The sequence below is a fragment of the Neopelma chrysocephalum genome, unplaced genomic scaffold (genome assembly GCF_003984885.1).
Source record: "Neopelma chrysocephalum unplaced genomic scaffold, ASM398488v2 Primary Assembly neopelma1_74, whole genome shotgun sequence".
NCBI classification, from domain to species: domain Eukaryota; kingdom Metazoa; phylum Chordata; class Aves; order Passeriformes; family Pipridae; genus Neopelma; species Neopelma chrysocephalum.
The window spans coordinates 5,875,750-5,897,231 of record NW_020897735.1 but is presented as its reverse complement, the minus strand read 5'-3'; the positions used below and the strand labels follow the sequence as shown (position 1 = coordinate 5,897,231).

The 21,482-nt window shown below is 43.4% G+C and overlaps 1 protein-coding gene across 7 annotated transcripts in view; it reads left to right on the top strand.

The window, feature by feature from the left end:
* RAPGEF1 (Rap guanine nucleotide exchange factor 1) overlaps window positions 1–21,482 on the top strand; it is an 83,501-nt gene that overhangs the window by 16,955 nt on the left and 45,064 nt on the right. For all 7 annotated transcript variants that reach the window (XM_027687608.1, XM_027687607.1, XM_027687605.1 and 4 more), the window contains exons 2-3: window positions 14,924–15,063; window positions 19,321–19,499. In XM_027687608.1, coding sequence (XP_027543409.1) covers window positions 14,924–15,063; window positions 19,321–19,499 — 319 coding nt within the window. The remainder of the gene's footprint in view (window positions 1–14,923; window positions 15,064–19,320; window positions 19,500–21,482) is intronic.

The following is a 21,482-nucleotide window of genomic DNA, read 5'->3' as shown; positions in this document are numbered from 1 at the left end:
AAGCGTTGTGTACATCTGTGTTCCTACCCAGAAAAATTCAAAAGCAGATCGTATTTTTTAAATAAAGTGACACATGCTGTGTGGAGAATTTAGAACTAGCTGTAAGAATCAGGATCGTTATGAATTAACAGCGCTTAAGTGGATGGACTGATGGTTTCAAAGATTTTCCTTCTTTAAGTGTTTTTCTTTGTTTGCTTCTTTTCCTTGTTTTGGTTTTCCTTGTTTTGCATCAGGTCCCAGTGGGTGACCTTTTGTGTGATTCGGTAACACTGTCATTTTTATGATCCAGCAAGAGAATGGGCTTCAACTCTGAAATTCCCTTTCTGGCCTGTGCTTCTGTGGAGGTAAAATGATAGACTGAGGTTAATATAATACAAGATTGTTGTGTTAATATGCAACCAGAAGGTGTGAATTCAAGTAAGAGTGATGGTAATTTGGCAGAAGAAGCCTCCTCCTGTAGCACTGATGCTTTCTGGAGCTCTTTACCCCCAGGAATATTATGACTCTCTGTATTTCAGATTAGATCTCCAGAATTCAATTTGAATTCTTATCTGCAATAAGTGGGTGCTCTATAGTCCCTAGCATGCTTTGAAATCTGTGTTATTTGCTATTATTTCTGGAATATAATTTCTTCCTGTTGTGATTTTTCTCCTGTTTGGCTGTTACCTTTTACCCTAGAGGTGATTGTTTTTTTGGTGTTTTTCAGAACTTCTCATTAAAAGCACTATGTGTTTATATAGGAGTAAAATGTTTATTAAATTAAATAAAAAAATCACTGCCAGACTTGGCTCCTTAGGTGTGTGAAAATCCTTTAATAAGCCATGTCTACCATTACAACCAAGTGTAATTGAACAGTAAGAACATGTCTGAGGAGAGGAGGACATACTTTTGACAGTGTTTATTGGTGTTCACCTTGATGACTTTCTGAAAGAAGCCTTGGAGCATTTGACTTCAGCTTTTGTAAGGAAGAAGTGTTCTATGTTTGTTTGAAGTTGAACAAGAGCTGCTTTCCCAGTGTTATCATATATACATTTAAACACTTATAATGCTAAAATGGTAGGAAATGCAAAGCATAGTGTGCTCCTAATGAGCTGAACTAGGCAGACTGTTAGGGACCTGGGTGGTTCAGGGTGTGAAAGTGCTATAATCTCCTTGGACAGCTTTTTGTTTTCACATGAAGAGAGCAGATGCTGACACGGTGCAAACAGAAGAGAAATCCTATCACTGGATTGGCCCTGAATCCCCAAGCTGTAGTTTGTAAACACAGTGATTTATGGATATTATAGATGAAAACAGGGTTTCTTTTTTTTTCCTCAAGCAAAATATTATTTCCAAATAGATCATCTCATTATTGGACTCTGGTTTGGCTAGTAATTTTATAAAATAAACCTAGGAGACTTAATGTTAGAAAATTAATGGGTTGATTTCTCTACTGCTGAGGATTTATGGAGGCTCCAAATCCCTGTCTGTCTTGCTGTGGGAGGTAATTAAGAATATGAGGGAGCGGTTTCTTGGTTTGAAATGTTGAAAGTGACTGTAAGTATTTGTACTGTTAAGTCTGGGAGCTTGTTGGGGATGGTGAGATTGGTTATGCTGGGTCATTTGCTGGGAAGATTGGTCATTTCTTTCACAGTAACCTGCTTATTGCTTGGACAGCTTTGCCCAAACTGTTTATTATGTGCTGCCTGTGACTGGCAGCCTGTTTCAAGCCCATTATAGGAATATTATGTGGCTTCAGGATCACAGTCCATTTGTCCTATAAAGACACTCATAGTGACATTGAGTTGAGCTGCTATCATCCAGGTAGGTCCTCTGCCAATACTGACATGTTTTTGCATCTGCTCTGCATTTTTGTGTGACTGACGTGTCCTTTGAATCCCCACCTCTTTCCCATTTGTGCCACGAATTTCTGGCTGTGTAAAATGAAAAGCCATCACACAGTCATTTTGGAGGCACAGAGATGGCAGTTTTGACATTAAGGGGGCAAAAAAAACCATTCTGCAAATCCCTGTGAAAAAACCAGCTGCCTGTTTGGTGCTAGGTCAGGCTTTGTTTGGACCATTGTTTAAATGTAAGCCTGGAGCTTTGCTGTTAGGCCTGGAGCTGACTTCCCTTCCACTGGGTTCCTGAATGACAAAGTATTTTAGTGGAGGTGGCACCTCTTTGTCGGGTTGTTTTGCAAATGCAGACCCAGTTCTTAACGGGAGAGGACAAAACAGGGATTTCTGCTTTACAGTGGAAAATATTCGTGTTATGTTGTCCTGATTCCTTATAATACCGTAGAAGCATCCTTTAAATAAAAAATGACAATTCCTACAAGAAAAATCTCTTCCTTTGGGGTCTGTTATCTACTTCGGTTCAATAAAGCTAGACTTTAACTTTTTATCTTTGAGAAACAACTTTCCATATATATGAGAATTATCCCTAAATGTTACCTTTTTGCCTTCTATTTGGCTAAATCCTTGCAAGTGGACAGTCATATTCCAAAGTAAAACTGCGTAGGGAGTAATGATGTGAGTTTCCAGCCTTCATCTTGATTTGAATTAGCTTTCCTGGGTGGAAAAGTCCTCTCATTATAAAGTCTGAGCTATAAGATTCTTGTGGCTTTGAATGTTGCCTGTTTTATCCTGATAAATTCTGGTGTGTTACAGTTTCAGGCAATCTCTCTAAAAGTATAGATTTGTGCATCTGCCAGAAAACCAGCTCAGCTCTTCACCCACTCTGTTCTCTGCCAACAAATCATAAATTAACTTGACTGTATTGAAGTATTTTCTGTATTTTTTTTTTAATTCTCTTTTAGAAGTGATTTGAATGCCTGTTGAAAATGTCTTCTGTGAGGGGCAGCTTTCAGAGTTCCCATATGAGTGGGTTCAGTTTCGTAATTATGTGACTGCTATATATAGTGTTGTTTTTTAATCAAATAGCAGCAATCAAACCGTTGTGGGTGTTTTGTACCTATGACTTGTGTGTAATATCAAGATAGACGTGGAAATAGTGCTGGTTAAAGTCACATAGCCTGTAGGAGCCTTTTGCAGAAGGCTTCAGGAGTTTCAACACATTTTAATGAAGCAGCTTTTCCCAAATCAAATGTCTTTTCCAAGGTTTGTTTGAGACATCTTCCAGTTTTGCACTCTTTGCAATAGATACATAACAGGCTCTCAGGTTAATGAGGAGTAAGGGCACATTCAGTGTATTCAGACTTCTGACTGCAGAGTTGCCAAAAATGAAGCAGGAGAGGTGTCTTCCATCTGTCATTCTTCTACAGAAATCAGCAGTTTAGAAGTAGATGTAGCTGAGAGTTTATTTTCTGAGCTTCAGAGCTCATGAGTACACAGAGGAGAAAAGAGGCAAAACTTACGTGTTTGTTTGGGGAGGGAGGCAAAGTGACTTTGCTGTGTAAATTTGTAAACAGGGTAGAAAGGAAAGGGAAGTTTCCCGAAAACATGTGCTAAAATAAATGAAGTCCAAGCACAGACTGGAGATCTTGTGAAGTCTTGCAGGGCGTTGTGGGAGAGTTGCCCTTGTGGGGAGCAGATGTTTGCTGAGGTCCTGCAGTCAATGGCTGCAGTGTTCAACTCCCCTCAGCCCCCTCCAAAACACACAGTTATTTCTGCTGAGCAACACCACCATAATCTCTTAGGCATAAGTATTTTTTAGCTCTTGTGATCTTAGATAGCCATTAAAAAGTGATGCTTTCTAACTGTGCTGCCACAAAGCTTAGTACTAGAGGCTTCTTATACTGCAAACCGATAATAATAAACATGGATCATATGTACAAAGTCAGTTCTGTGTTTTCAGCATTATAGGCAGTGGTTTATTAGCTGAAAGATGGTTTATAGTGTTTCTTGTTGCTTTACTGCAGTGTAATTTTATTTTTTTTTACTCATTGGCTGGATCCAGCTGAAAACTCAAAATACAACCGGGGTGAAGCTTGTGCAGGAAGGTCGTGTGTTACCAGTTGATAATATTAAACCCAGGAGGTTTAGGAAGTATTTACCCTTCTAGTAACAGCACCACAAGTATTTTTTATAAACATCTCTTTATGTCTTTCTGAACCTGACTGCTGTGACATCCTAAATGCTCTGCACAAACCAGTGGGTTCTGGCATGTTTTTCACAGTGGAGGAGCGTGAAGTTAATGAGGGTGAAGCTTTGACGAGGCACCAGGCTCAGCCTGGGCGAAGGGCCGTGCTCTCTGGAGGCGATGGAGCAGGGCCTGGCCTGACCTGGCACCACATGGCTCGGGGCCCCGTGGAGCTGGAGTTTCAGGCTGGCTGCTGTTTTCCAAACAGACCATCCTAAGCTCCAAAGTGTTATTGCTCAACGGACCACGAGCTGAAATTGGTATTGATTCACCTCTCGGGGCCGATGGTGGGATCACCGCACGGCCGCACGCTGTGCTGCAGGGACTCAAACCAGCTTTGGCTTTGTCAAAACCAAATTGAATAGAAATACTGCACAAAATTATTTCTTATTTATAGAATCCTAAGGCCTCTTTACCACAGAATATGGGCACTGGCTTTTAGAACATGCTTTTTTTTTTTTATTTGGAGTGGATCGTGGTCTTTGAACGTGTCCGTGTGTCTCCCTGACAGGTGGGGCTGGCTCGTGGGCAAGATCTCACCTGTGGAACTTGGTGTTATGCTCTGCATGGGATGGGATATGATCAGGGAATGGGCTGGTGGTAAAATCATCACTGTTAATTCACCAAGATTTATTCTGTGACAAAAGAATAGTTTCAGGAGGATTATAGAGGTGCTGACCTGAGGTTCAGCTTTGGTTTTGGTAAAATCCAACCTCAGCTTAGTTCCCTTTAGCTGTCAGGTTGTTGTATGTTAGCATTGAAGATGTTTCTTCTTGACCTTCAGGCCAGCTTCCTGTATGAGCAAAGTGGAAGTTCATTGAAAAATTGAAACTATTCTTAGTAGGGCCCACTTTTGGTCATTTCCATTAAAGATAACAGTAACTGTTAAATGTAGAAAGCTGGGGTGATACAAGAAAAATGTTGCATGGCAGCAAAGAATGAAACACCAGAGAAATCAGGCTCAGGTATCCCCTTGTTAAGTGGGTTTTCAAACTTGTCACTGCATTAGGCTACGTAATATTCTGAAGTAGCTGAGGAATAGCTGCTTTTTCTTCAGCATTAAATTAACAAGTAAAATTCTGGTGGCTGTTTCCATATTACTGAAACTTTAAATCCTCAGTGGGCTCAGTTGAGTTAGACATGGGATGGATTCCTTCAGACTCCCTTCCTGTTGCTGCTGACGCCTGTACAGCTCTGCTAGGGTTTGCTTCTGTAGAAGTTCAGTCTCCTTGTTTGTTTTAAAGTCAGGATTTGCCAAAAAGACTGAAGAGAACTGCAGGTGTTTGTGGCAGTTTGCCTTTAAACCTGTTTTCCATAGGAGCAGTATAACCAGGAGGTTTTAGTTCAGGCATGAGGAGACAGGATAAAATAGAAAGTTGTCACAAATAATTGTTTACTGCTAAAGTAACTTTTAATGTTTGTGTGCAGTGAAGATAGATGTCCCACTTAGACTCCCTAAGCTACCTCCTGTTTCCTGCCATGATGGTCTAGGGATGTGCTAATCCTACAGCTGAGGAAGGGGGAGCTCCCTCCTGGGCTGTTCAGTTCAATTAACATCTCAGTTTCCCCTTGCTGGAGGCACTGATGTTTCAAATTGTGCTTATAGAAGACTAAAATTTCCTACTGCCCGTGGGCAGGCAGTAAAGCTGGTGGTTTCATTGCAGATCCTATCAGGTATAGAACAGGGTATGGAGTCGAGGATATGGCCTGCAGCTCCTTAACCCTTCACACGAGCAGCACAACAATAGTGTAAAAGCAGCTTCTGACCTGATTACATCAGAAATTTCACACCTGCAGTGCTGCTGTATCACCTTGCACACACACTTGTCTGTGTGCCTGGAGATAGAGAGCTGGTCCTCTGGGGCAACAGGAGAGCGGTACTTCAAAGCTGAGGGATTTGCATAGCCCTCCTGTGATGCCTTGTTTTATTGAGTAAGCAATATTAGGGAAGTTTACACTGGTATTGCAGTGCCTCTAGGAGATAGTGCTGGCCTGGTTCCTGAAATTCATTGTTCTCTCTCTTGCAGAGATGTGAGCCCCCAGCATGGTGCACTGGAGTTGTGCAGACATGTTTAATCTTACTGAACTGAATATCTGCTTTTCAGCATCTGAGCCCCGAGGATACACAGTGCTAGTCAGAACAGGGAGCAACGAGGCTCCCGCGCCGAGCAGTTGCTCATCTCGGAACGTGCATGGAAAAGAGCTTACATCACACTCTCACCTGGACTGTTGCCCTTGATCTGTGGCACTTGCTAAAGAAGAAAATAAAATTGAGCATGTTTAAGCAAATGCTTTCCATGTTTTGATCTCATTTCTTGCACTCAGATGAGCGTGGGCGGTGGCTCTTGGGCAGGGTATAAGGTTCCTCCCGAGCCTACTAGAAAAGAGGGGTTAGCTCTGCCATTCAGACTGCATGTGCAAGGAGTCTGTAATCAGAGGTCAAAAATAAAGATGACTATAATTAGTAATGTCCAAAGCAACTGGAAATTGTGTCAGGCAGATCTGAGCCAGCTTCTCTTTTTTTTTTCCATCGCCTAATGAATGAGAGCTGAGGTTACTCTCCAAGGATGAAAGAAGGCTGGGTTTGTCGTTTTTCCCATTCAGAGCTAGTGCTGTGGGGCAGACAAAAAGTCAAGGCTCCATTTGCAACCTTGTTTCTCAGCTGGTGAACCTGTAGGCAGGTTGTGAGCAATTAGGGTTTTCCCCAAAGCATCTGAAATAATGCGTTTCTGCTTGGTGTCCTGCCGAGTGGCAGTGACGACATCCTGTCACCTTGGAGATGGATAAACAGCTTCAGCAACATTGGCTTATAATCTTTCAGGTCTGAGTTTCAAAGCTGGCAGCCATAGGACTGAAATCCAGGCCTAGCAGAGGTTTTTCAGTGTGGAGAGAGTGTAAATGTGCTTGAGAAAATGAGAGGATGGGAGAAAAAGTTTAAGCGGAGCTCAGCGATGAGGGTTTTTGCTTGGCTGTGGCAGGACTGTCAGTGAAACAGATGAGCCTTGGCTCACATGCTCCTCACAGCCTGGGGTGACTCAGGTAGAGCACACACATACTTGTGCCTGCAGGGCTTTATTTTTAGGTGTCTGAATCACTGTCATGACCATCTCCTCCAAGAGCCGCCAGACGAGTGGGGATGCCCACGGACCCCATATTAAGTCATGTTTGGTGAACAGAGAAATTCAACAGATTCCCTCACCACCATTGCATTTCTCTGTTTGGGGCTGTTTGCTGAAGTAACACAGATGTTGTGCCTCGTAGCTGGATTTTTTTTTCCCCCATTTAAAATCCAATGTTTATTAACATTCTTGGTGGCTTCCATGTGCAGAGCAGGGTGAGAATGGACCACGGCGTTCATGTTGGTGTTGGAGGCTGCTTGAGTCTCTTTTTGTTCTAGTGCTGCTGGCACAGGAGGTGGGAGTTACAAGTCATGTTACCAGTTTTGTAATCCCATTAGTTCTCTGGGGCTTGCAGGGCTGTGCAAAATCAGTACTTAAATGGGAAATTACCGGAGACTCACCAGATGCTGCACGAAGGCTTGTGGGTGATTTGGTGAACGTTTCTGCTTGCAAGTTGGTATGGCACCAATCTGCTGGGGCGGCTTTCCTTCTGATAAAACAGAGCAAAAGTCCTGAATGCTGCTGCTGCTTATCAATAAATTACAGTATCTTTTTCAAAGAGAAGTCTGAAAGCCGGCTTTGGTGTGCTGGAGGAAACTGAACTTGGCTAGCAGAGTTTTACTCCCTTAAATCCCTCCTTGTTTGAATAATTGTAGCTTTTTGCCTTTTTTTGTTTCTTTTTCCCTATAAATCAGTTGGGTGATATTGCTGCGATATTCAGCAGCTAAAGGATTCCTGGTTTATGTGTCTGCATGCAAAGAGATTCTTCTGAAACACTTCAGGTGAAAAGAACTAGGAGGGAGCCTGGTCAGCTGCTCTGAACTTGCTGCTTGATCTTGTGCATCTTCTCTTCCTTGCAATCTGAAGATTTGCTTCCAAATATGACACTGGAAGGAAGAAGAGCTGTAGTACTAATGCACCATAAAATTAAAGTTGTTGACTGACCCAATCCTTTTCACTCCAGTCAGGAGACGTGGCTGAATTGATAAGTTGCCCTCTGTGCTTTCCAATTCCCCTGCAAACACTGCGAGCTCTTTCCACATGAGCTTGCTGCAGCTGGAGATGCTTCATTCATGGTTGCTTAGAAAGAAAAAAAAAAATCAAAATAAAAATGTGCTCTCTGACAAATAAAAATGTTTTGCTTCCTCTGGAGGCCCCAGAGGGCGGCATAAAAATAATGAAGCCTGTGAGTCAGTGAGCATTGCCTGGCCAGCTGAGAGGGAACTGAGCCTCCCTTTTCCAGAGAAGTTTGTGTGCTGTCACTGCACATCATTAATGCTCACTGGTTTATGCTCATTCACTGTAATGTTGCCAAAAAAGAAAAAGGGCAGTCGGTCTTTCCGCTCCCAAAAGTTGGCTGCTTCCAAGGTGACGTGATGGTGGAGGAAAAGTTTCTTTAGCACTCAAGAACGATTGTTTGATTCTCGAGCTGCCCTTCCTCCATCGTTTTCCTCTCAAACCTGGCGGCTCTCCTAGCAATTGGATTCCCTGGAGAGGCACTTGGAGCAGCTTACAAACAACTCCACCTAAGGTACAAAGGTTAGGGTGGGCAAACTTCCTGATTGACACTGGACACTCCCTTTTTTTTTTTCCCTTTCCGGGTCCCCTACCAGGTCTTTTTTTTGTTTCTGAATGATTTCTCTTTGCTTCAGTCTCTGGGGGTAGTGGCAAAGTTGAGAAAAGTAAACTCAAGGAGCTGGAAGTTGTGGGTCTGAGGCTTATGTAGCACCCGCGATGCAGCAGCTGATGTGTTTAAAAGGGATATTTTAATTCTGTTCTGTCACATTCTGTCTCTTCTGTACTCAGGATCCCAGTTCATCCTTTTGGGAACATGCAGCATCGCACAAATGCTGCCTATCAGCATTTTTAGGCTTCTAAACATCCTCAGGACTTCTGGAGAAAGAGGGCGTGAAATGTAGCTGAAGGCTGTTTGCTGTGTATTGTGAGAGCTCAGTGACACAGTGCAGGTGTGAAAAGGTGGAGAAGTATCTGGGGTTCTCCTCATCTGTTTCCTTCAACTCCCCTTAAAATCTGGTGCTTTCTCTCCATCCTCATAGCTCCGCAGTGGTGAGCTCGAACATTTTGTTGCAAGACAGACAGAGCTGCCCTCCAGCACAAAATTATTAGAAATTACTTTTACAAATGCCCTCGCAGTAGGTTTCTGTTGCCCACAGCCCACTTGTGAGTGTCACATTGTGCCTCCTGCACCAGCTCTGCCACCTCTTCTGTGGAGAAACTTGGCTGTTGGGAGAGGCTGTTTGAGTTTCCTGGAAGCTCAAAGGCTTGGATTTCTCTCAGTCACTATGATTTAAATGTTTATTTTACAGGAGAGCCCAAAAGCTTCAGCCAGGGCACAGGCCCCCAGATCTGTGTACTTACAGGTATGTAGTAGATACAGGTGGAAGGAAGATGTTGGGAATTGTAGCAATATTCATATAAAACCTTGAAAGACCTGTGCTTCGTCAGTGTCATGGTGAGCTCTCACGTGCTCGTCTGTCTGTCCTGAATCACCTGTTCTGCTGTGTTTCTGAGGGCAGAATTGGGTCTGGAGGAGCCAGAGGCCCAGCCCTGGAGGCTCTCACCGGGTGCTGCATCACAGCACAGACAGTCCTCAGCGGAAAGGTCGTTTTGAACTCCAGCTCGTTATTTTTGCCTTTCGCTTTGGAACTCTTAAAGTCCCTGTCAGCTAGGGTTTAGCTGAAGCCTTGCAACTTGCCTTTTGTCTTCCCCAAATGATGGAGCTGAGCCCAAGGGAACAAATGCCATTTTAATGGGCATCGTTGTGTAACTCATTACATAAGTCACCGCTGCCTTCAAAGGACTCGTGGCAAAAGTAGCAGGAGCGGTTGATTAAAAATGTGCACAATAGCTTCATTATGGCATGGGGAGAGATGTCTGCTGTTATTTTTAATCTGATAGCTTTTAAATATGTGCATCCAGCAGAGACCCAAATGGCCTTTGAAAAAGGAACCGTTCGTGGAGTAAGATTTTTAGACTCCACTTCGTTCTTTCTAACGAGCTGCAAGAGTCAGGATAAGCTGGAAAATGAACCTTTTTTAAGGTTGTGTCTCCTCTAAAGCTGCAGATTTTGGTGTGGGAACACGCAGAGAGTGAGAGAAGATGGAGGGTTTAGTTTTTCAGCTGAAGGAAAGGAAAGGTACTGTATTCTAAGTTGGTTTTTTTTTGTAATTAAAAGTAAGTCTATTTTCAATTAGTTATATATGATCCGAGCACTAGACAAGTTGAGCAGTTAAATTGCCCATCCCAGCTGCTGGAGCCTTCCACTGAGCTGTGTCACAGTGACAAAAACATGACCAGGAGGTCCAGAAGCAGACAGGGGGTTATTTCCCATCTCTGAGGCCTCCCATGTGCTGGTTACACGTGGCTGGTGAGCGGGACCCAGCAGCTGGAAATTCTGCTGTGACTGAGCTCTGTAAAAGGCTTGAACTTTCAGTTTGACTTTAAATAATTTGCTGCTGGGTTAGGTTGATGGAATCCACCAGCACGCACGTGTTTCAACTCATTTTCTGGTGTTCATTTGAAGTGGAAAGTGACCATTTGACCATGGCAGGCATGGATGGTGTTGGGCTTAGACTTGCTGGCTTTCTCCTAAGCAGCCTAGTTTCTTCGTCCACAAACACATAAGCTGATTTATCTGCCTTCCCTTGTGCCTCTTAATCTACTGTTGTTCAAAGTCTGCAGTTCTTCCCTCCCCAGATTCAGCTTTCTGTTGGCAAACTGGCAGGCAGCACCCAGTGCTGGAGCTGGGGGACGAGGCAGCTCCTGTCTGACCATGATTTCCCCAGCCCGGGGGTCTTGAGGGGTGCTGAAAAAACCCCTCTGGCCACACCTGAGAGCTGGGCTGGTTGGAGCAGGCGTGTAACGTGAGCTCTGTGGTGGTGTGTGTGTGGTCAGACCCCAGACACGTGCTGGCCAGGGGGGGATGAGCCTGAGAGCCGAGCAGGGCCGTGACTCAACAGCTGGAGCGTGTTCAAGCACGGGCGGAGCGGGAGCCTCATTGACAGGGGTTGGAATTAGCCGTGAAACGGGTGACGTAGCAAAGCTCCCGGTCAGAAATCGAGAAACCCAAATCCGTAATAAAGTAATTTGGAAGGGATTTTTTTTTTCTTTTTTTCCAGTTGTGTGCTGCAGCCCCAGAGCATCCGGACAGATGAAATACGGAGAGATGGAAAGTCAGTGGTTCCTTTGAGACAGAAACGCTTTGATACAACGCTTTATTTTTTTTTTTCCCCTTCCAGTTGAAATCACTCCAGCGAGTTTATTACCCTGACTTTTGCCATTTATCTGAAAAATATTTGGGCACTGCATAGAAGTAAGTACAGAGTACCTTCCTCCTGTGCATCAGAGAGGAGAAAGAGAAGTTGAGAAAGCTGGTGCTGAGACTCCAGCTAAACACTGCTGGCTATTCATCAATAAGAGGCAAGGGTAACACGATAGAATAATTTCCAGCGGGCAGACTCCCAAGCTCAGAACAACCTCAATGCTGCATTAAGGGCTTTGGTTACTGCAGATAGGCAGGAAGGAGCAGAGGGACAGGAGAAGTGGTTTGAGCACTGCCATGGCTCTGTTTTCTGCCTCTTTCTTTATGTTATCAAATTATTTGATCTGTAAAGGCATGCTGTGCTGTTTGAGCTTTTTAACTGGATGGACACAGGACATTAGATTTGTAAATTAGGATACACTGTAAAGAAAATTACTTTTTCAAAGCAGACCAGTGCTATGGTAACCAGTCTAGGAAGTCTCGCTCAGCTGTGCTGTTTGCAGGAGGATTTCAGGCTTCCCATATAAAAACTTAGGTACCTTAGACCATTGGGCTAGAATACTTTCTTACTTCGGTGTCACTTCTCTTTTATACCACTTCATCCAGATTCATTACAAAGCAGATTCTGTTTATAATGCTTGAATGATGTATCAGCTTGCAAACCCTAAAGCCCATCGTGCTGGATAATGTCTGTTGGCATTCACTGAGTGCAGCCACAGGAGCTCCACAGCTTGATCCATGCACAGGGGGAGAGGGGCTGCAGTGTGATGGAGATGCTCTGCTGGAGCCACTGACTCACCCTCTGCTCTGTTTAGACAAGTTGCTTCACCTCTGTGTCTGCTTCCCATCTGCAGGGTAAGGTTAAGACCTGACTGTTTAAGGATGAGAACGATATGTTTGTAATGTGCTTGGAACAAGAAAAGCGCTATTTTAAGTGCTAAGTGTAATTGAGTGTGAGAGAATATTGGTTTGTGACTCATTTGTTTAACTGCAAATGCATCAGAAACTTGTGAGCAGATGAGAGCTGGAAAGTGCTTGGTGTGGATGGAAACCCATGGCAGTAAAAAGCTGCATTAATTTGTGATCTTCAAAGCAGGACTTAGCAGGGTTGTTCAAACAGTAACGTTTATTATTTTTGCAAATGTCAGCTGGTTTACTTCATTAGTACTATTTTAAGAAGTTCCTATTCTGCTTCTGTCCTTGCTCTGTGGGTCTGTCTTCCATCAGAGTGTGGTGCACAAAAGATTTGATGTTTGGTGTGACCAAAGGGTGAAGAAAGTAAAGGGCAGTGGTTGAGCTGGTGGTGGTGAAGGGGATCTGCTGTCAGCAGAAAAGAAACTTTCTCTGCTGACAAGACATCTTTTGGAAGTTCCTGACTATGCACACACATTGGTTCAGCCATTTGAGTGCTTGCCCCATAGAAGTGGGTAGAGATGTCTGGTGGCAAGGAAAAAAGGAAATGGTAGCCTTCTGAAATCTTTCTCCCTTTCAAATATTGTCCCTACAAGACAAAGTTATCCCTATGGGCAACCAAGGGTTTTGTAGGCATTGAGTGTTTTCTTAATGAGACCAGCAGTTTGGATCTCACTGCAGCCCGTGGAGGAGCCAGACACAATTTGTTGCTGCTACCATTATTTCCCTGTAGATTAATTATTGTAATTGTTTGCCAGTTCTCAAAAAATTAATTCAGAGCCATGACTCCTCTTGGCAGGCGTGCATATGCGTGCACGTATGGAAATTCTCATATGGTGTATGCAATAAATACAAATGATTTTTTGGGGAGGAGTGCAAGAGCATTATTACAGCAGCCAGGAACTGTTTTCAGTGGTGACCTTCAGCACCCTGTGGAGCCAGAGAGGTTTTAAAGGTTTGGAGATCCCCTCGTGGATGTAAAGCACTGACGTAAATTGTTGCTAAGTTGGGGTGCCAGCTGCTGTAAGTGATTCTTCAGAGGCCAACTGATATGCCTGGATTTATCTGCAGTGACCAAGGTTTTCAGTGCCTCCCTTCTCAGTGAACTAAAAAGGACCTGATGATACGAAGAAAACTTTGAAAAACATTTAGTTCTGTAAGCGGAGAACAGGTCTGCAGCCAGGCTAGATTAGGATCGGTGCTCACGCAGCTTCTATTCATAGGATCCTGCAAAATTTTGGTCTAGAGGGCATACCTAACCAGAGTGTTGGCCCTGGTGAACATGCTCATAGCAGGGTCTTAACACATTACCAGGAAACCAAGTTTAAAGGGAGACAACCCTTTACGGGGAGGGAGGCAAGCGCAGGTTCCTTCCCCTGGCTGTGGTTAGGTGATTTCTGAGTACAGGAGCAGTGTTTGCACTGCTGTGTGGTGTTGGGCTCCTGGGTGCTAGATTTGACTCAGCAGCCCTTGCTGTTTGCAGTCTGCATGCTAATGAGGTGGTGCAGTGCTGCATGCACAGGGCTGTCCTTTTAACTCAGTGAATTCCCAGATAATCTAAAAGGAAAATGAAACATGCAGCAAAACTGCTTACTTTTCTTGATAATGTAGTTAAAGACAAGTTGGGTAACTTTTGTTGAATTATCTGGGTCACTAGAGAGCAATTCAGACCTTCATTTATTAAAGTGCTCTTTGCACAAAATACATTCTAAATTGCTCTCTACAAGGCAGCTTAGTTTTATTTTAGCTTCGTGGCTGCAGATAAAAATATATTTCAACGGTAAGTCTGCATATGGCATGATTGCAAACCTTTGAGACTTCTGCTTTGAAATATCCAAAAAGCCATGAAAATACAATTTTTAAAAGGGCTGAGCAGTTCTGCAGTTAAGCTCCTTGAAGGATGCCCTGGTATCAAAGCGGTTCTTCTGTTCCCCAGTTTGGGATATTGGAAGTGAAATCCATTGCAAATGACATTTTTGTTCAGATCACCCATGGAGCCACGTTCAAAATTGATGCTACCAAGTGGGTAGGGATCAGAATTCTGGGAAGGGCATTATCTTGGATTGTGTTCTCCCTTCCAACCACGAGTCCTGGGTACCAGGCAGAGCCCTGCCTGCACACCCACGTGCCAGAGGTCTGTGAAAAAGTCACTTCATCCCCTTGACTCAGTTGCTCATCTGCAAAAGAGGGATGATGATTACCTCCTTTGTAAAGTGCTTTGGAATCTGCTGGAGATAAGTGCTTTGAAGAGAGGTGTTTTTCCTCTTCTCTCCAAGGCACAGAGCAGCAGCAATCCCACTGTTCCTGCCTTTGCTCTGCAGCATTGCTTCCTCCAAGGTGAATCAGGAATTGGTGGGGATATTGGGGTTGGAAACGTAATAGAGAGCCACAGTTTATTATTTTTTTTATCCTGTTCCACTCAACAAATTTACATGGTGCAGGTATCTTCCAGATAATGCTGTGACACAGCGTCGCTGTTTTCTAGAAATTTACCCTAATCCTGTAACGTATTTCTGTGTCTTTCTAGATTCTGAGCGTTCTCATCTCTCCTCGTTCACCATGAAGTTGAAGGGCAAGTTTCATTCACCAAAAATAAAGAGAACACCTTCAAAGAAGGGAAAACAAGCTGACCTGACAGTGAAAACACCAGAGAAGTCAGTGAACAAAGTAAGCCAGGGCCGTATTCTGTCAGTCCCGATGGTTTCTTGCTTCCTGGTACTCATTTTATGATATTCCTGGGTGTGACTTTGTCCTCTGCAGAATTCTACAGCTCATGGATCCTCAGGGTTACTTTATGGTTATTTATAAACTGCACTGTGTAGTATTAAATCAAGGCATGTACTTCCCTTTGGAGGGTATGATGAGACCTCCTTCCATAGGCATTTAAGTATCTCATTATGGAACGTGGTGTATGGCTTGACACATCCTCCCCACATGCACACCCTGTGGGTTAAGCTGACAGCTTCCAGATAACTGCCTGGTTTTGGGGTGTGATCCATTTGAAAACCCCAAACCCAGGCAGGCAAGTCCTTGAAGATGATCCAAAGATGTGCTCAATCCCTGGTGACATCAGCAGGGAGAGTCGAGCAGATGTGTTCCAGCAGCTGCTGATCCCAGCACAGTGTTCCTCAGGCCCAGGGTACTTCAGGTCCTCCAAGAGCTGAGGTCACAAACCTGTCAGTGTTATCTCCTCTCCTGTTGTGACCTGATTATGGAGGCTGGAGACTCTGGAGCAATGCTGTTGCAGTCAGTTTTCAAGTGTAAGTCGAAGCCAAAAGTTAAGAACAATCGAGGTTATTTATGATAATTCATAACATTTCCCAGTTGTTAAAGGTCTCATCCAGTGTGCAGTGCCAGACATGCAAACTTTTTTAGATTATCTCTGCTGGAGGTTGTTGCAGTGTTATTGAGAGCAACCAGCAAGATACAGTTATCTTATGCTGTATGATTTGCTTAACACCCAGAGAAGTTGCTGCAGGGCTTCCTCACCCTGTTCTGCACCATCAACTGGAAGATGATGAGGGTTTTTTTTCCCCAGGCTGTATTTTTTTTTTCCCCAGGAGGCTGTGAATACGCTTCCTAAAGAGCTGAGCACCTTGCATTGCTCACTGCTATTTAAAAAATAAAATAAAAATTAAATCTGAGAGTACTCCTTGAAGGCTTTTAATTCCGACGATGTTTCAGGATGGTACCTTGAGATAATTTAGAGGCCTTCCTTTAAACTGATATGTGACCACATTAAATGCATTAGAAAATGAAGAGCCCTTTTCAAAATGCTGTTCTATAGCAAATACATACTATGTTAATAATAGATGAAGTTTTTGCTTTTCTTTCCTTCCCCTAAAAACGATGCAAGAGGATTTACTAATAAGCCATGCTGCTCATCAAACCCTTTTTTTATGTACAGATTGGGATTTTTTTATTGGAAAACAAAACACTTGCAATAATTTTTATTACTGTACATGATTATTTAAGCTGTATTCATTTTTATACTGCGAAATATAGTTGATTTCTGGCTCATTCCTTATCTATTTTAATAGCTACTGGCCAACTAATCAATTAGTTGGATGTAGGCAGCTCATTAGCTTTGTGTGGAGGGAGTGGGGAAGAGGATATGCCTGGATTGCCGCCAGGTTTTCTCCCTGGAATATAGACATCAGTTGACAAACAGGAGATTTTCTGTCAGAAGGCACACTTGATAAACCAAATATCATCCTTTTCTCCCTCTTAAGTACTTAAGATGCTATTTTCGTGCTCTTGAAGTAGATAATCACTGTAGAGCAGAAATAGCAATACTAAAAATTAATGTAAAATCACCGTGTGTAAGCTGAAGGTTATGCTCAGCCCATGCAAACATCTTCTTCTCCTCTTCCCCTTTATACCTTGATGGGGGCAACACTGGAGGAGTTTTTTTCAGAGCCTCCTTTCGTCCCCCTGGACCCTGTCTTTGATTCTTATCATAGGGGATAGTGTAGGTACCATAGTGTCCTTTAACACTATATGCAGATTTATGACATGTTTTTCACTGCCAAAATGTAGGGGGAAAAGGGATGGTTCCAGCTTTTGTGGTTGGGTGTGTTCTGTACAGCTCACTGTGACCCTTGCTGGTCATCTGTGTCTCATACATGATGCTTTTGCCATGATTATTTAAGGGAAAACTTCCAAAATCATCCAAAAATATCTACGTGTGCCGGACAGGGGAATGGAGATGCTGTTTTGCCTGAATTTTAAGTTTTTCTCATTTAATGCCCCAAAGGGAAATGGGTGGATGCCCCATCCCAGGAAATGTTCAAAGCCAGGTTGGATGGGGCTTGGAGCAACCTGGTCTAGTGGAAGGTGTCCCTGCCCATGGGAATGAGATCAGCTTTAAGGTCCCTCCAACCCAAACCATCCTGGGATTTTATGCTTACATGCACACCTAGGTATGAAATCTTTGGTCCTTGGAAGAGGATTCATTAAAAAGTGTTCTTAGGGAATATCACCCAAAGAGCTAGAAGGGAAGCTGGAAAAAAAGGAAAAAGGGCTGTGTCCCAGATAGTGGCTGGAATCACATACCTTGGTGCCCTCGACGGAAGGGTTTGTGTTTCCACTTGTCATTCTGAACTCTCAGTCAGGCCCATCCCTCCCATGCACCAGGAGAGTGTTTAAGCTATTAAGCCTCAAGCCTTTCTGCAGGAAGCAGTTGTTGAATGAAATCCATAAACAGCCACCGGAGCAGGAAGTGCAGCCCACATTTTTTCACTTCTGTTTGAGAGCTCTGAGTGCTGGGCCATGGTCAGACTCGCTCGGGGAATACACGGACTCTCTGATCCCTGAAATGTGTGATCATCCCATATGAAGTGCAAAACCTTCAGGGAGAGACTGAACCTCTCCATAGATGAATGGGTTGGACTCAATGATCTTAGAGGTTTGTTTCCAGCCTAAGTGTTTTTATGATTCTGTATCCCGGATTAAGCTGTGCACAGTGGTGAGGCCACGTGCCTGCAAAATGGGAAATGTCCTTTTTCATATCAGTGAGTTGCCAGGATGCTCCTCAGCAAGAGAGTTCAGGGCACTCTGGGCTACAGATCAGAACTTGAGGTGCCTGGCTAGCAGTATTGTCAAAAAAGTGGAAGCAGCAGCAGATTTTGGGCCCTTCCCAGATGAGATAGAAAATGACAGAGTGGTTTGCAGATCTTGGATTGGAACTTAGACTTCTAAAGTTGGAGCTAGATGGAACTTGGGATTCTAATCCTTTTATGCAACTGGCCCCAAATTACAAACCAGTGCTGCCTATAAATTGTTCCTCCTAAAACCTTTTGGGCTGCTGGCCTGATTTTGCAGAAAAGCAGCAGTTTAACAGCTGACAAGAGTATGGGGAGCACACAATGCCCATAGGTCATTAATTCTTGAAGGTGAATTTACTGAGGAGATAATGGATGAAATCTGACTCTGTTAAGCTCTGCTCCTTTTCTAGCAGTGTGCAGGAGTTAATTTAAATCTCACTTAGGAACTACTTGTGGCATTAAAAGTCCTCCAGGCATACTCTGGTAAACTTTCCCTGTCCAGAGTGCCATTAAGGTATCGTGTATCACTTCTGAATTTCCTCTTCTGGTGTTGGTGGTGGCACGAAAGTTGGTGACAACTCAGCCTTATTCCAATGAATTGTTCCCTTCTGCAACTTTCATTCCCCAGTGCCAAAATTTAGCTTTCACACTTTGTCACAGTGTGTGAGTTTTCTTGCTCCAGCAGCATCACAAAATTACTTAGCTTGGAGGTTCATCAGAGTGGGGTTTTTTGTTTGGAGGTTTTCTTATATTTTTCAAGGGCATGTAGTGATAGGACAAGGGTGATGTCTTCACACTGACAGAGGGCAGGTTTAGATTAGATATCAGGAAGAAATCCTTCCTTGTGAGGGTGCTAAGGCCCTGACACAGGTTGCCCAGAGAACCTGTGGCTGCCCCATCCCTGGAAGTGTCCAAGACCAGGTTGGATGGGACTTGGAGCAACCTGGGCTAGTGGAAGGTGTCCCTGCTCATGGCAGGGAGTGGAACTAGCTGGTCTTTAAGGTCCCTCCAACCCAAACCATTCTGTGATTCTGTGATAAGTTTTTTTCTTTCACCCTTCCCAGTTTGGCCTGGGGGTTTCAAAGCAGTGCCCTTGATGTCATCAGCAGTGTTAATCTTGGCCTAGAACTGATCAAGATTAGCCTTCAATGTGGAATGCAGGTAATGCAGAAAGTTAAAGCATGGGTGTAATTTTGCCCTGACTGTTCTTTTGAAAGAGCAGTAACTCAGTTTAAAAGTGTTTGTGGTAGAAGGGGTTTTTTCCACTCCTCATGGAATATACCTCAGTGTCACCATACTTCAGGTGTGTTCAAGGAACCTTGCCCTTAAAAACCCTGAAGTTTTAACATATCTCTCCTTTTTTCCCCCTCCTCTTTAGAATGTCTCGTGGCTGGAGGAGAAGGAGAAGGAGGTCGTCAGTGCATTGCGCTACTTTAAGACTATTGTGGATAAAATGGCAATTGATAACAAAGTATTAGAGATGCTGCCAGGCTCAGCCAGTAAAGTGCTGGAAGCCATCCTGCCCTTGGTGCAAACTGATCCTCGCATCCAGCAAAGGTGAGTTTCCTCCTTGGATTTTGGGACCATGACAGACCAACGGCCCCCCGGCTTCTCTCCCTGTGTGTCTGAAGCCCCACATCGTGCAGGGGACAGGGAATGCTGTGGTGGCTGATGAAGTGACTGCTATTTTTACTAATTATGTGGTGGCTTTCAAACATAATTTATAAGGAGATTCCCTGCTGCGAACGAGCTCGTGCTGTGGAAAGATAAAGCAAATCAGACTGGTTTCAGAGAGGAGGAAGGGATGATTCTTAGCATAAACTTGGAAATTCATTGTTTGCTAGTGGGAGATTCTCCTCAGATGGTATTACTGTTTCTGTAGTCCATGATGGTACCCTGAAAGCTAACAAATCCAATAGCTTTACCTGAAAAAGGAGTTTATCTTCAGAGTAATCCTTTTTTGTGTTCAGTTTATCCACCCTGATGTTACAGAAGTCTGAGCCTTCACTCTTTACTGATTTTTTGGATTTTACTGGATCAGATGTAGAAGTAAATAGATGTACTTCAGCAGATTAACCAAGTTCATTCCCGTGCTCACTCAACAGATTATTGTTTTATGTTTTAACAGATTATGTGTATTATGTTTTTAGCAGTTAGGCCGTGGGTTTGAAGCCATGAAAGAAGTAGAAATTTGCCAAAGCCAAGCTCATCATGGATTATAAGAATTTGTGGACTTGCCAAACCATAGAGATACAGCTGCTGTTCATCCCATGGATGCTGGAGCTGTTGATTTACAGAAAACAACCATTGTTGAATAAAATGGAAAGAGCAAAGTTAGCACAGACAGAGAAAAGCAGATAAAACTAAGCAGAGAAATGCAGGTGTTCGGTTCCTGAAATCCTGCCAGGTTTTGCCCTGTTCCTATTTGTTCTCCCATTAAATATCTCCAAATTTTTTTCTTTCAAGATCCTTATTTTAACTCTGGTGCAGGAAGGGTTTATAGTATGGTTGAGTCAGCACTTTTCAAAGACTTTTCAAACAGAATGCTCAGCTGTGTTTGGCCCCAATGCACAGGCCAAATAGGTCAAAAGGAAGGAGGCAATGGGATTGTATCAGTCCTGTGGCTGAGACAGGTAAGATCCAGTTTAGGTTGGATCTGTTGAACCATAAAGTCCAGTAGCTCTTGGAATGGGAATGTTCATCAGAGTTCTGGATACAGACATTAAAGTTTCTTCAGTTGTTACCGGGTTTCCCCTTGCCATTAAATTCCTGACAAGCACCTGCTTTCACTTAATAAAAGAGAGAACAAACTTTCCTCTTACACCAAGAGAACATGTGAAATGTCAGCAAGTATGTTTAGGATAGAACATGTCATTTTTATAATCACTTGATTTGATTTATGTATTCAGGGGGTGTTTGCTGGGTGATTTTTCCTTCCAAGAATATACTTGGAAATAAATATCAAATAAGTGGTGTTCAGCAGATGAAGTATTTCAGACTTTTCTATTCTTCACAATTTTTATCTGTTCTCTCTTAGTAGTGAACTCATGCAAACTTGACTGTTGGATACCCATATTTGTCCATATAAGCAGAATTTTCAGTCAGTACTCAGTGGAGTCTTCTACACAGTGATAAGTCTCTCTTTCTGGAAACAGTGTGGATTAAGGCACAGATCCCATGTGTATGCTCTGCCTGTTTTAGCCTCCCAAAAAACCCAAAAGGAAATCTGGCTTTCTAAAAAAGCCATGTCCTTTCCTGCCTACCTATTGTACTTTAGTGGCAGGACACAAAGGGGTGATTTTGATGGCAAATCCCCCTCAAGAAAAGTGAGCAAGACTTGTGTCAGTGTAGAAGAAAGCCCTACAATTACTGTTGGACTTCTTTTTGCTTTAGGGGAAGCATTTGCATCAAGGAAAAAAGTAATTAAATCTAGCACAAAATGGGCTTTCAATTACCGCCTCCTTAGAAGGAAGCAGGCTGAAGATTAATGGCAAAGAAATCAAAGCCACAGAAAGAGATGGGGGAGGGCCCTGTTTAGGA